At 57.2% G+C, this 12,637-nt stretch overlaps 5 protein-coding genes across 5 annotated transcripts; 4 read left to right on the top strand and 1 right to left on the bottom strand.

The window, feature by feature from the left end:
• The first annotated feature begins 233 nt into the window (after positions 1–233).
• F5Z01DRAFT_232704 (Mss4-like protein) lies at positions 234–1,252 on the top strand. The gene is made up of 4 exons (XM_046258323.1): positions 234–587; positions 644–690; positions 741–804; positions 866–1,252. The coding sequence occupies exons 1-4, from the start codon at positions 536–538 to the stop codon at positions 1,111–1,113; spliced, it is 411 nt and encodes a 136-aa protein (XP_046116456.1). The 5' UTR covers positions 234–535; the 3' UTR covers positions 1,114–1,252.
• A 139-nt stretch (positions 1,253–1,391) lies between these two features.
• Positions 1,392–2,195, top strand: F5Z01DRAFT_625624 (short chain dehydrogenase/ reductase; the record flags this gene model as incomplete). The annotated part of the gene is made up of 2 exons (XM_046261437.1): positions 1,392–1,836; positions 1,885–2,195. The coding sequence occupies 2 exons, from the start codon at positions 1,392–1,394 to the stop codon at positions 2,193–2,195; spliced, it is 756 nt and encodes a 251-aa protein (XP_046116457.1).
• Positions 2,196–3,187: 992 nt separating this feature from the next.
• F5Z01DRAFT_232750 (uncharacterized protein) lies at positions 3,188–3,802 on the bottom strand. The gene has a single exon (XM_046258324.1). The coding sequence runs from the start codon at positions 3,614–3,616 to the stop codon at positions 3,227–3,229; it is 390 nt and encodes a 129-aa protein (XP_046116458.1). The 5' UTR covers positions 3,617–3,802; the 3' UTR covers positions 3,188–3,226.
• On the top strand, positions 3,803–8,217 carry F5Z01DRAFT_232751 (uncharacterized protein). The gene is made up of 3 exons (XM_046258325.1): positions 3,803–5,228; positions 5,278–5,349; positions 5,402–8,217. Exons 1-3 carry the CDS (start codon positions 3,989–3,991, stop codon positions 8,044–8,046), a joined length of 3,957 nt encoding a protein of 1,318 aa, XP_046116459.1. The 5' UTR covers positions 3,803–3,988; the 3' UTR covers positions 8,047–8,217.
• A 1,375-nt stretch (positions 8,218–9,592) lies between these two features.
• F5Z01DRAFT_638404 (uncharacterized protein) lies at positions 9,593–12,580 on the top strand (the record flags this gene model as incomplete). The annotated part of the gene is made up of 3 exons (XM_046262364.1): positions 9,593–9,682; positions 9,742–10,338; positions 10,391–12,580. The coding sequence occupies 3 exons, from the start codon at positions 9,593–9,595 to the stop codon at positions 12,578–12,580; spliced, it is 2,877 nt and encodes a 958-aa protein (XP_046116460.1).
• Between the last annotated feature and the right edge of the window lie 57 nt (positions 12,581–12,637).

Genomic DNA, 12,637 nt, shown 5'->3' on the forward strand with positions numbered 1-12,637 from the left:
CTGCTGGTGAATGACCACAGTGGCGATGTGAACGACGTTATTTCGGAAACATGGTGCATTGTAGCATCCTTTGTGCCGTAGACATCTACCGTATCTGCCCACTTGGAAGCCCAGAGGACTTGGCCAACTTAATCAGAACAATTACCATCGCTCATGGTCTTCGTAATGAACTGATGTTGTTCATGTTCAGCTTGAAAATATCGAACAGTGAACAATATCTACGAGCGCGATGTATCGGCTGCTGCGTCGTCGTGAGTCGTGGACTCGTGACGTGTGCCAAGCTCGACGCGGAGGTGTAGCCCACTAATTCCCCGCCGATCCAGCCCAGGTCCTGTGGGGTTATGGGCAACTTGTGGCAGGTCGGAAGCTCCCTTCTGGACAGTGAATATCCACACGATCTAACGGTATGTGGCTTCAATACCCGTGGCAACAGTCTACCTCGTACGTATAAAAGGGGCGTTGAAGGCGGGGTGAACCTTGATGTCCAAGTCAAGTCCCGAATTCATCGAGAAAGCAAACGCCCAAGTTCGCAAATATGACCACCAAGGGAAGCTGCATGTGTGGGGAGGTCGAGTACCAGTTCACTGGTGAGCACCCTCTTGGTGATGGTGTGTCTAATTGGAGCCCCTACTGATCATTTTAGGCGAGCCTGCAATGAAGGCTCTGTGCCACTGCATTGATTGCCAAAAGGTTAGCTTCCGCCCCTACATGGGATATTGTTTGCGCTGACATTGGAGCAGTGGACTGGCAGTGCCTTCACCTCCAACGCTGTCGTGGCTCGAACCTCTTTCCAGGTGAACAAGGGTATGTGTGGTTTGCCTGTGATACCGCCGAGCGTACCATGAGATGCTGATGCGAATAAAAGGAAGCCCAAAGGCTTATGACATCACGGGTGACTCGGGTAAGATCAACAAGCACTTCTTCTGCTCCAACTGCGGATCCAGCCTGTACACCGAGCTTGAGATCATGCCTGACATGACCGTCATTAAGGCTGGCGGTCTGGATGGCGGCGCTGCAAGCCTTGGTAATGCGGTTGGCGCCGAGCTCTACGTGAAGGATAGGGTCTCCTACCTCCACAGCATCGAAGGCGCGAAGCAGGAGCAGAAGATGTAAAGAAGACGACGAAACAGATCAAATGATGAAGATTGAAAAGTTGCTGCACTCGTCGATGCTGCTGGTGTCGTGAATCACGCTGTAGACATAATGTTGCTTGGGTTTCGGCGCGTATTGCCCGGCGGTGCTCATCCGTAGTCTGCAGAGTGACAACATTCACCCGGCGGGGAAATCCTTCCGCAGCACCGACATATGCTGCGCCGGAAAGGTGCGGTGAATTTGACGACTCTTGCAAAAAGCTAATCGCTCTTAGGAGACCACCCAGATTGAGCACTGCAATGTCTCTCGCGGGAAAAGTATTCACAGTCACCGGGGGCGCCAGTGGCATTGGTCTCGCTACTGCTCGCAAGATCGTCGAACGAGGAGGCACCGTCTGCATTGGTGACGTCGACACGTCAGCGTTGGAGAAAGCGGAGGTCGAGTTCTCGTCCAAGTCTTCGCCGTACTCTGTGACGAGGATTGATGTTTCGCAGAGGGCGGAAGTGGACAACTGGATTGCCGACTGCGTGGCCAAGTTTGGTCGTCTCGATGGGGCCGCGAATATCGCGGGCGTCACAGGGAAGGATCACGGCCAGAAGGTAGTGCGGGACCAAGACGATGGCGAGTGGCACAAGATCATCGGCGTGAACCTGACGGGGGTGATGCACTGTTTGCGAGCGCAGCTGCGCGTGATTGAGGACAAAGGGTCCATTGTGAACATGGCGTCCATCCATGGACATCGAGGTGAGTGCCAGTATGTCACGACGGTCGTCATGCTCACCAGTGGGCCAGGCATGGCCAACTATGCAGCGTACTCCGCCAGCAAGCACGGTGTCATAGGGTTGACTGAAGCGGCTGCTCAAGAGAACGGTCAGCGGGAAGTGAGGGTGAATGCTGTGGCACCTGGACCAATATATACGCCCATGATGCAGAAGCATTGGGACATGACCGGCCGGCCTGCTGGTGCGCCATTCGACGACCCGATTGCCTTCCCCAGACAAGGAACGGCGGAAGAGGTAGCCAACGTGGTCCTCTTCTTGTTAGGGCCAGAAAGCAGCTTTGTGAGCGGTAGTTGCTACGATGTTGATGGTGCCTGGACATAGACACGAAAGAGACGCGTGAAATAGTGCTGCTGCTGGCTCAACATGTGCTTCATGTTAATTGGTGATAAGTCCGTACCTCAGGTTTAGGTCCTCCGGCGGCTGATTTCGTACCGAGTTTTGTACACGCGTAGCAGCAGCCCTTGAGAGCGCCTGTAACCGGGAATTGGCCAGGCCGCCAGGGCTGCTATGGACCCATTCAGGGTCTGGAGATCTCGTCCCGCAAGACCGTACCCCTGCCTGCAAATACCATTTGAAACCTTTTCCACTTAAAATAGATGCTTCAGACCTGAGGCTCGTGAGAAACTGTCTGGCCTCATCACAGTATCATTGACTTTTATCAACCAGCAGAATGCGTGCACTGTGACGACATGGAGAGCATTTCGTTCCTGCGCCGGGCCGCTCTTTCTGGCGGCTGATAGCATGGGCCCAGGCCGTGGCTTGCCAGTGCGGCCGGGCTTTAACATGTGGGGTCAAGGACATTTGCGTGGCGGCCCCCAAGAGACTCCAAAGACCACTGCAAGTTTGCAACTGCGCCCTGACAGTGAACGTAGATGGCGACTGGGCCGTGATCGCCCGCTTGCTAAGCCTATCTTGACCAGAAACTCAAAGTCACTGTTACGCGGAAGACAATTCACTAGTACAGCATAAGCAACGAGCTAATACAGTAACCATGTTTCGCCCCTGACTTATAGCTGGCGCTGTTCACACACAGAGTTCAAGGACATGAAGGTCCACTTTAGTGCACCCGCCCGCCCTACCAGTCCTTGGAACTCATCACCATCGGCTCAGAAGCCACGTCCCAGGTTCTAGATCGACTGTTGTTAATGAGATGGCGGGTTTTGTAGTGGGAGATATGGAAGTGGCGAGGGAGATTGATCCCGTGCACGTGTTTAAGTCGTCTCTTGTGGCAGCAGCAACAGTTATGGGCGACGTGCACACCTACAACTGTTAAGACCGCACCTGCCCCACAGATCGAGTCGGAGCCAGAGCCCCTTTCATCACCACCACCACTATCACCGTCCGGGCGCGCATCACGTCGTTCCGTCCTTCCAAAGTATCAATGCTGCTGGGGGACAAAGACGACCACAAACGATCATCAGAGCAGCTGATACTTTCATCCTCGCCCGAACATCATCTCTTGTCTGTGCACTTCTGAGCACCGTCCGCCTCGCCCACTCATTCGCCCAGTACGGAGTACGCTCACTCGGATTTGTACCTGCGCAACCATCTACGACCGGCGACTTGCAGAGCAAGTTGCGTCCTTCCTTGTTTTCTTTTTGTCCATGACTTAGCCTGCATTGCACCATAGACTCTTCGAGACTACGATACCGACCTCGCATAGCGCAGAACTGCCTCGTGAACGACCGAACGGCCGCCACAGTCGACCAGGCTTCCAACGACAACAACGCGCCTCGCTCCATGCGCTCCGCGTGCAGCTTTACCGGTTGTTTGTCACTCGACGCTTGAGGCGACTGGACGTGAGACTATACTGTACAAAGTGCGACAGCTCGGCGTCTTCCTCGGTGGACGGAGTCGAAATAGCGTGCCCCTGGTGTGTACGACGTGCTTCGATCCGAAAGGTAGCTGCACTTCGGCCAGAGATTCCTCCCGACCAGTCGCTCGTCCGCTCACCTGGCCACTGTCTTTCAATATCGCGGATTTCTTCCCCTTTGGTGCTTGTCCTGCGCCATCATCGAAGACCACACTGTCGCTGCCTACCTGTGTCGATTGCCAGAACGGCGAGCTTCACCTCGGTCCCGTGAGCCTCAACAGTGCTAGCTAATACCCGCTTCATGGACTCCAGCATTTCGACGGCAGAAACCCAGCAGTCTTACCCGTTCCCTTTGATACCTGCTTGGAAAAACACAGCAGCGTCTCTGTCGACGACATCATCGGCCACTGCACCTGTGGCAGCGACCGGAACAAAGGACGCTTCTGCCACCAGACCCACCTCGAATACCTCCACTTCCTCGACCACCACCTCCACCACATTTCCGAAGGCGAATTCTACAGTCACATCCACCGGCTCAATTCCGAACTCGTACTCCTACCACGCATCTCGAAGCCATAATCTGGACGGTTCGCTTGAGCTCGCCGCGCATTCTACCAGTCTCGCGCCCGCGCCGGCTTATGCTCAGACCTTGATCCCCTACTACTGGCTGCCGCATCAGTTCCACCTCCACCACGCCCAAGTCGCGAATTACAACAAGCTCGTGTCGCCTACGAGAGGGGGTGGCCTTCAGAACTCGCCACTGCCGCCTGTGCTGTCGGCTTCAAACGCTCAGGCAGCGACACGGTCGCGCTCGTCAAGCAAGGTGTCTCTCAAGGATCATTCGTGGACAAAGGGGGCTGTAGCTGGAGGCCATGGGAGCCGACCGCATACACACTCGGACAAGAACAGATCCGTCATAGTATCTAACAAGGACGCCTCGTCTAATGCCAGCATGCCTCGACATACGCAACTCAAGGACAAGGCCACTGACGCTGGTAGCCGATCGACAACGTCCTCTGCGCCGCTACATTCCCAAAGTGCTCCGTACTCGAGCTCGGTGCCGTCCACTCCCCATCAGCGAGCCCGGCAATTCTCCGTCGAGTCACGAGAGCCTTCGCCTAGTGAGCATTTTGGCGGTAACCATTCTCCACGATCGGTTTACTCCGAGACAAACGGCAATGTTCCTTCCCTGAAGCCTCTCCCGCCGCCAAGGTCGGACGCAAGAGGTTGTCCATACGAAACGTCGCAAATGATTCAACGACGTCGGTTCCCGTACGACGACGGTGGCAAATACAGTGTCGAACCTATACCGTTGGGCAGCGTGAAAGGGAGATTGACAGAGGAGGAAGAGCGCAGTCTGGCCAAAGACATGCGCGAGCTCTACGAAACCCGCTTATTACCAAGCGAGAGAGTCGAAAAGAACCGTCAGAAACTGCTGCGCAAATTGGAGAAAATCTTCAACGATGAATGGCCGGGACACGATATCAAGGCGCATCTCTTTGGGTCCTCTGGAAACCTGTTATGCTCGGATGATTCAGATGGTTAGTTCTCTTTGCTGGTAGAGCCGGTCGATTTGCTAACCTCGGGCAGTGGATGTGTGCATCACCACCGACTGGAAAGAGATGGAGAATGTCTGCAGGATAGCAGCACTGTTGGATCGGCGTATGTGCTGCCCCTGGCCCACTTACTTATGTTCGAGAACTGACTTTCCTAGACGGCATGGAAAAGGTCGTCTGCATCTCTGGCGCTAAGGTGCCCATTGTCAAGATCTGGGATCCAGAATTGTGCCTTGCCTGTGACATGAACGTCAACAACACTGCCGCCCTCGAGAACACTCGAATGGTGCGAATATATGCCGAAATCGACCCCAGAGTGCGACAATTGATGATGATCATCAAGTACTGGACACGCAAGAGGATAATCAATGACGCAGGGCTGGGGGGTACACTCAGTTCCTACACGTGGATATGTCTTATCATTGGCTTCCTGCAGCTACGGACGCCCTCGGTCTTGCCGACTCTTCACGCGCTGCCCTTCAAAGTGTCAAGACCTGGTGCCGAGCCAAGTAGTTTTGCGGACAACCTGAAGCGACTCAAGGGGCTCGGCAACGACAACAAGTCCTCCGTGGCGGATCTTCTGTTCCAATTCTTCCGGTTCTATGCACACGAGTTCGACTACGAAAAGTATGTTTTGTCGATACGGTTGGGTAGAGTGATTCCGAAATCAGACAAAAGATGGCGAGGTGGAGGTAATAATTGGCTCTGCGTGGAGGAACCGTTCAATACAGAGCGGAACTTGGCCAACACTGCGGACGAATACACCTTCAGAGGACTGCGGTGGGAGCTGAGGCGGGCTTTCGACCTGATATCTGATGCTAAGCTTCACGAAGCATGCGAGCAATTCGTGTATCCCAAAGAGGAGCGGATTGAGAGGCCGCGCCAGGCTCCTGCGCCACGACCGGTCCCGTTGCGAAGCGCGTCCCAGTCGAATACCAGCTCCAACGCCCGCGGTGGTCGTGGCGGCAATAGAGGAGGTCGGCACAACAACCACCGAGGCAACGCTGGTAGTTCTCAGTCTAACAGACGGTCATCCTCCAGCCAGCCAGCTTACGACCACGCGAGCAGCATGTACCCGGCGATCCTCAACACGCAGCAGGATCTGTCATGGTACACGAACCCGCAGTATGCCCATTATCCGTATCCACATGATTACATGGCTTTGTATCAGTCCCACCATATGCAACAGCTGTACGCGCAGCAGGCCTACAGCCATCAACAGCAGCAGCACCAGGGAATGGCGCAGCAGATGATGGCAACCGCTTCAAGTCCTGGGCAGTCGGCCTCGTCGGACAGGTCGCGCACCAATTCCTTTGACAACCAGCCGCAACCGCTGCCGCAACCACAACCGCTACAGGCTGCAATGCGGCCAGATTTGTACCAGTTGTATGGGATGTCCTTGGCGCCAGCGCTGTTTACCCAGGGAGGATACGCCTTCTCGCAGCCGCCTGCAAGCACCAACGGTGTTGCGCATTCGCAGCAAGACTATCGGCGATCCATGCAGAGGTCAGCGCTCAACGGCGAGAAGGGCGCAGCCGCTTCAAGCAGCACGCTTAGATCGCAGTCTCAACCGGCGGCCCGCTCACCATCAACATCGCACCCCGCTATCAACGTTCAGGCATTAGCTGGTTCCATGCCGACGAGCCACTCGGTGAACAGCGCGAGTATGGCGCAAGCGAACGGCGGACTGCCTGACGTTGCATCAACTCCCGACGAGGTCGACTTTGACGAAACTCCAAAAGCGATCGCCATCACTCCGCGAACTGATGAGGACCAACGAGCAACATACTTCTCGGAAAGTCCACACTCGATGCAGCCTACCGCCGAAGCACCCAGTGCTCCTCTTTCCAGTGACGCCAACGGGACTTCCAATAAACGACGCCCTTCTGGAGACCTCCCTCAAACCATCCTTGACCGAAGGATGAAGCGAACTTCCCGGTCGCCATCCCCTGCGCCTCCTCGGGACTATGTGACCCAAGGTCCAGCCAGTTCGCAGCCGTCTCCCAGCAAGCGGGTTAATGACCCTTCCCGGCCTCTGGTGGTGAACGGTTCAGGTCCTAAGGCTAGCCTGTCCGCCGCCTCACGCTCTTCTTACGGTGAGCAGCAGGCCATGTACCAACCATATGGTTTGCCGCACCTGCAACCAACCCCGTATCAGCCCATGAACGGATCCGTTGCGGCACTCCCCGGCAATCCTCCGATTATGGTGAATGGGATGCAGTCGACAACCAACCATCTTGCGACAGAAGACCCGTCGTTTCGCGAGCGCATTGCCATGATGAGCACTCAATACATGAACCCACAGTACCTGAGCCAGGAAACGCCGCCGGTGGGCAATGGAGGATTGTCGGCTGCGGCGCGACAGCAACTCATGAATCAGGGACCACAGAATGCGGTCATTGCTCCTCTCGATCTGGCCATCTCAGGCATCTCTGGAGAGATGGAAAACTCGCTCCTTTCGCCTGTTTATGAGAGCAGCGCACAGACACCCCCTGTGGCCAAGCCGGCTGAGAGCAGCAGGGCTGCCAAAGCGGCACCTTGGACAGGCGCGGTGAAGCAGCATCTAAAGCTTGATCAGCCTTTGCCTGAACTACCCAAGCCGTCTGCAAAGGCAGGCGGCAAGCCAACTGCGCAGGCGAAACCAAGTGGATCACATGGTGGTCACGTTCGTGGAGCCAAGAGCGAGAGTGACGGAGCATGGCAGAAGGCTGGGAAGGGTAAGAAGAAGACTGCAGCTGCCGGGACCCAGCATGGCTTTGCCGAGAGACCGCCCAAGGATTCCTCTGAGCGCAAGGGTGGTTGATTGTCGTTTTGAATCTCGCTGGAAGGAGGCGCGCAGATTCTACTCGAATGGCAGCAAAGCTTCTTTGGATACCGCACAGGCGAGCGTGCGCTTGGACATGTCTCTGGTTATACAGCCTGGGGGAAAGTATGTACGATTTGGTGCTGTCAGCGGGGCTCGCACCGGCACACATGGTCGACAACAAGGGCATCAAGACGAGATTGACTAGTATGGGAAACGAAAGGCATGGTACAGGTGTGCATATAAGGGACCGGATAACACTGGAACGGCGTTTGCACTCATTTGGTCTTTCAGCACAGCAAGCAAGCAAGCACAGCACAGCACAGCACAGCACAGCACAGCATGTTGAGGCATAGTTTCGGCAGGAGGAGGGCTCAGGGCAACTTGAGAGCATGGCGTCCATTTGTCATTGTAGATGCGGGTATCAGCACGTACGTTTCTACTGCTGGGAGATGGCTGGCTCTAGGTCAGTTAAAGGGGAAGAATGGCGGTCCATTGAAAAAGGATATACTTTGCCTTGTAGACACAAAGAAGGAAAAGGCAGCATTGGCAAGGAGTAGAAATAGCAACGAAATAAAGCGATGGTTTGAACGACTAATCCGGGGATCCGGGGGTTTGAGTGTCTGTTCGTGCTGTAATTAAGATTCCCTTGGTCTTTGGGGAGGATGCGGATGCCCCAGACGTGGCCAAGCGCTGGGGCGATGCGACCGTCAGTGAGGGACCGAGGGTACCTGTCAGGCCTACAGTTTCACGTGGGCTGAGATGTACTCCTCGTGTCTCCTTAGCATGTGCAGTCCCCCGCAATCGAACCCTGGGACGCGGATTTGAGGCGGGCAGCCAGTGGCCGCTGGGGGGATTTTTTGGTGGAGACTGTCCCTCAGCTGGCTGAAGTCCAGCCAGTCCAGTCCAGTCCCGTCTCGTCCGCCGAAACCGATCCAGCCCTCGCCTCCAGTCCAGTCGTACTTGCCTCCATGTCGTTCATTCATTCTACTTACTCGACCGTTGCTCCAAACTCCGCTTCTCCCATCCCCATTGACTGACGATCTCTCTCCCACGCCCCGTTTCCCGACATCTCCTTGCGCATACCCATCCTCGAGCACGTCTCTGCATCGCGACTTGACACACACACGCCCACACTCTGCATACTTCTGCGTATCCACAGACGCCCGCCACTTCGGCTCGCTCCCATTCTCCCTCTCCCGTCGCCGCTCCAGGCCGTGCCTCGCCCGTCTGAGCGAGCGTCGGATGACCACGCGAGCAGCTCCAACCCTGGCCAGCAAGGAATTGAACAGCGCGCGCTGCGTGCCCATTCATTGCCAGACCATCCTACGAACCATGCCACAAGCGGTCTCTCTCCTACACGACCCAGCTTGAGACTGGACCGGACTCTAGGCTGCACCTATACACCCACCCTTCCACCCATCCACGAGCGAGCGAGCGCCACCTCCCGCCGCCGAGGCCAGCTCCGATATCCATGTTCAAATCACCGAGCCGCGTGCGCACACATGCCCTCGATGCCTCATCGGCGTCTCCAAAATCGGCAGACATGGTGCAACGCAGCGAGATGAAGAAGATCTGGGGGTTGCCCAGGCTTTCAAGAAAGTCCAGTGGGCTGTTGTCGACCAAACGGGGAAACGTACAGTATACCCCTTCGAGGGAAATTTTGAGGAAACTGTTGGCTAACTATGTTTGCAGCGCTCTGATCAGACAGACTCCTACGACTCGCTCGGCATCCGAGATGGTACTGGCAGTTCGATCAACGAGGTGGATGGCAACCAGCGACAGCTGCGGGAGCTCGTGCACCGGATGCGGTCGGGGCCATCGGGCCCCAAGGAAATTGACAGCGCCTACGAGCTGTACATGAAGCACAGGGATCGCGCGCATGCGCTGTGCCGGTCGATCTTGGCAGACGAGTTCAAGCCGAGGCAGCTCTCCAACGTGACCGAGACCATGGCACGGCGCGACTCGTCCCTCGAGTCACCCAGCGGCATGTTCGACCATAGGAGCTCCTTCAGCGGGCGCAGCCTGACCGAGGTGGTGACAGGTAGCGCGGGCCGCAGCACGCACGTGAACGACAACGCACTGAGCATTGTCCGCGACTGGCGGATCTACCTGGAATCTCTCGCCGAGTCGTTCAAGCAGAACCTGGCGGACACGTATCGCAAATTTGAGACCGACGCCAATACAGAAAAGATTGAGGCGCTGTTCAACAACAAGAGATACAGAAAGGAGGCTGTGAATCGGATGAGGAATGCGAGCGTGACGAGGGTCATGTCCGCCGATCCGCAATTTGTGAGTTTCTCAAAGTGTCTCATCAGGTACGTCTTGGGCCTCCGGCTAACAGGAGATGCAGTTTCCCCGCTATGAGATACGCTTCCGCAACTACGAGAAAGTCAAGCAAGACCTCATCGAGACGCGCGCCCTGGTCCAGGCCGGCGAGTCGGGCATCTCCCCCGATCGCGAGTGTGAGGATATTGCCATTGCGCCGCTCGGCGATGCGATCCTCGAGTTTGCCAACCTCTCGCCCGAGGCAGTGGGCACCGAGCCTGTCGTCCGCTTCCGGGTGAACTCGCAGGTGCTCGCCCCGACGTCGCCCATCTTTGCCCGCATGTTCCCGCAGCACCACCAGAGTCCGCCTATGCACGACGACGACGACATCCACATGCACCTCCCGCCGCCTGCGACGCGGTACCTGTGCCGGGACGGTTCCGAGGCGAGGCTGTACCGCATGCCCCAGGTGGAGACGAACCGATGGAGATCCTTGGAGATCCTACTTTACGCCGCTCACATGCGCGCCGACAAGATACCCCGCGAGGTCGAATTTGAGCAGTTTGTGGCCATTGCCGAATGCTGCCTACGATACAAGTGCACGTCGCCCCTGGAGCTGATCGTGGAGCATCGCTGGCTGCCGCAGTGCATACACAATGGCGGCGACGACATGGCCGACGGGATGCTGGCCATTAGCTATGCCTTTGGCCTGCAAAGCATATTCACGCGCGTTTCCAAGAGCGCCATCCTGAACCTCGTCGACGAGAGCGACCTCCACAGCAAGCCCTGGCCCCAGAAGATTAAGAACAAGATATGGGCCGTGCGGTGCGCCAAGGTGGCCCAGGTCTACGCGTGCTGCACCAGCGCCATCCAAGAGTACATACGACGACCGTCCAGGAACCTGGCCGATGAGGTGCCGCCCATCACGCCCTCCGCCCTGCGCAGCAGCACGCTTCACCCGGCGAGTCTACCAAAGCCGGCGCCCTCCGTCTTGAGCACGACGCCGCGCTGTCCCAAGGGGAGCCATTGGTGCGACGCTGGGAATCTGGGGTGGATCATGCTCGTCTACAACGAGCTCAACGTGCTGTCGCAGATTGTGCGACCGAATGTGCTCACGCACCTCCCCGAGTCCATGCAGCAGCCGTCCCAGAGTCTGGCGCAGATTCTCGAGACGCTTCGCAGGACGCCGAGCCCCCTGTCGCCCATCCACCGAGGCGGCGTCTGCGACCCGAGTCCCGCCTTCCGGGCGGCGGTGAACGACGTGTTCAACAGTATCTCTGGACTGACGCTGCACGACGTCAGCGGGAAGAGCCACGGTTGGGCACTGACAAAGTACAAGGAGGCAGAACCCCAAGAAACCGACGCAGCGGGTCTCGACAGAATGGCGGCCCCCGATCGTGGCCACCACAGCGTGGCGGCCGAGTTCCCGGAGCACGTGCGACTCAAGCTGCTCAGTATGATGAACGACCCGGACGACCTGCGTGCGGCCGCCATGATCAACTCGGCGTGGTACGACACGTATAAGACGCATGAGCTCTTCCTAGTCCGGGGCATTTTGCGGTCAGGCCACTTCCGCGCAGACACGGTCGCGCTGCGGCCCAACATACCCAAGAGCATCAGCAACGCGGAGGAGAAGGTGCCCAAGGAGATTTCCGATCGCATCCAGGAGGAAGGGTCGCCTGACGCCGCTGACACAGTGACGATTCGCAGCGAGGAGGAGTCGGAGTTTGACGATGGCGAGAGCATAGCTGGCCACACGCCTGCGCCGTCCATCACGCCGTCGTTGACGCGGGAGATGCGCACGCGGAATCAGAGGACGCAGCTCACCGAAGAGGCTCTCCAGCGAACACGGACAGCGAGTCCTCCTCGGTTGCCGTACACGATGCCACCGCCACCAACCATCTCGGACGGGACGAACACACCGGGGGCATCGTCGACGCTGACCTCCTCCCCCACCACGCCGCGCGCATCATCGCCAACACCCTCTTCTGAGATAGACGACGACAGCAAGGGCCACGTTGTCTACGCCGAGTACGCAGACGAGCCACCCCTCACCGACGAGGAAGCCCGCCGGATCCTCTGGGGCGACGATGAACCAGAGGAGCCCCGACAGCCGCCGCAGGAGGAGGGTCTGCGGGAGAAGTTTCGATACGGCGACGTGTCGTTTGTCGAAGGGCTGGAGGACAAGATGCTCCTCGTGGACGGGCAGAAGCGACTGCTCACAGAGGGTATGGAGGTGCGCCGGCAGCAGGGCGCGCATGAGTAATGGGGGGCTTTTGATTTTGATTCTCGAATTTCTGGAAACATATTTGGATTTGGGAAA

This window comes from Emericellopsis atlantica (genome assembly GCF_019669845.1).
Source record: "Emericellopsis atlantica unplaced genomic scaffold F5Z01scaffold_21, whole genome shotgun sequence".
NCBI lineage: Eukaryota > Fungi > Ascomycota > Sordariomycetes > Hypocreales > Bionectriaceae > Emericellopsis > Emericellopsis atlantica.

Coding starts and splice junctions, on each gene's coding strand:
- F5Z01DRAFT_232704 (XM_046258323.1), top strand. CDS start 536: ATGACCACCAAGGGAAGCTGCATGTGTGGGGAGGTCGAGTACCAGTTC. Junction 691..740: donor ACTGCATTGATTGCCAAAAG/GTTAGCTTCCGC, acceptor ACATTGGAGCAG/TGGACTGGCAGTGCCTTCAC. Junction 805..865: donor CTCTTTCCAGGTGAACAAGG/GTATGTGTGGTT, acceptor TGCGAATAAAAG/GAAGCCCAAAGGCTTATGAC.
- F5Z01DRAFT_232750 (XM_046258324.1), bottom strand. CDS start 3,616: ATGGAGCGAGGCGCGTTGTTGTCGTTGGAAGCCTGGTCGACTGTGGCG.
- F5Z01DRAFT_232751 (XM_046258325.1), top strand. CDS start 3,989: ATGGACTCCAGCATTTCGACGGCAGAAACCCAGCAGTCTTACCCGTTC. Junction 5,229..5,277: donor ATGCTCGGATGATTCAGATG/GTTAGTTCTCTT, acceptor AACCTCGGGCAG/TGGATGTGTGCATCACCACC. Junction 5,350..5,401: donor AGCAGCACTGTTGGATCGGC/GTATGTGCTGCC, acceptor TGACTTTCCTAG/ACGGCATGGAAAAGGTCGTC.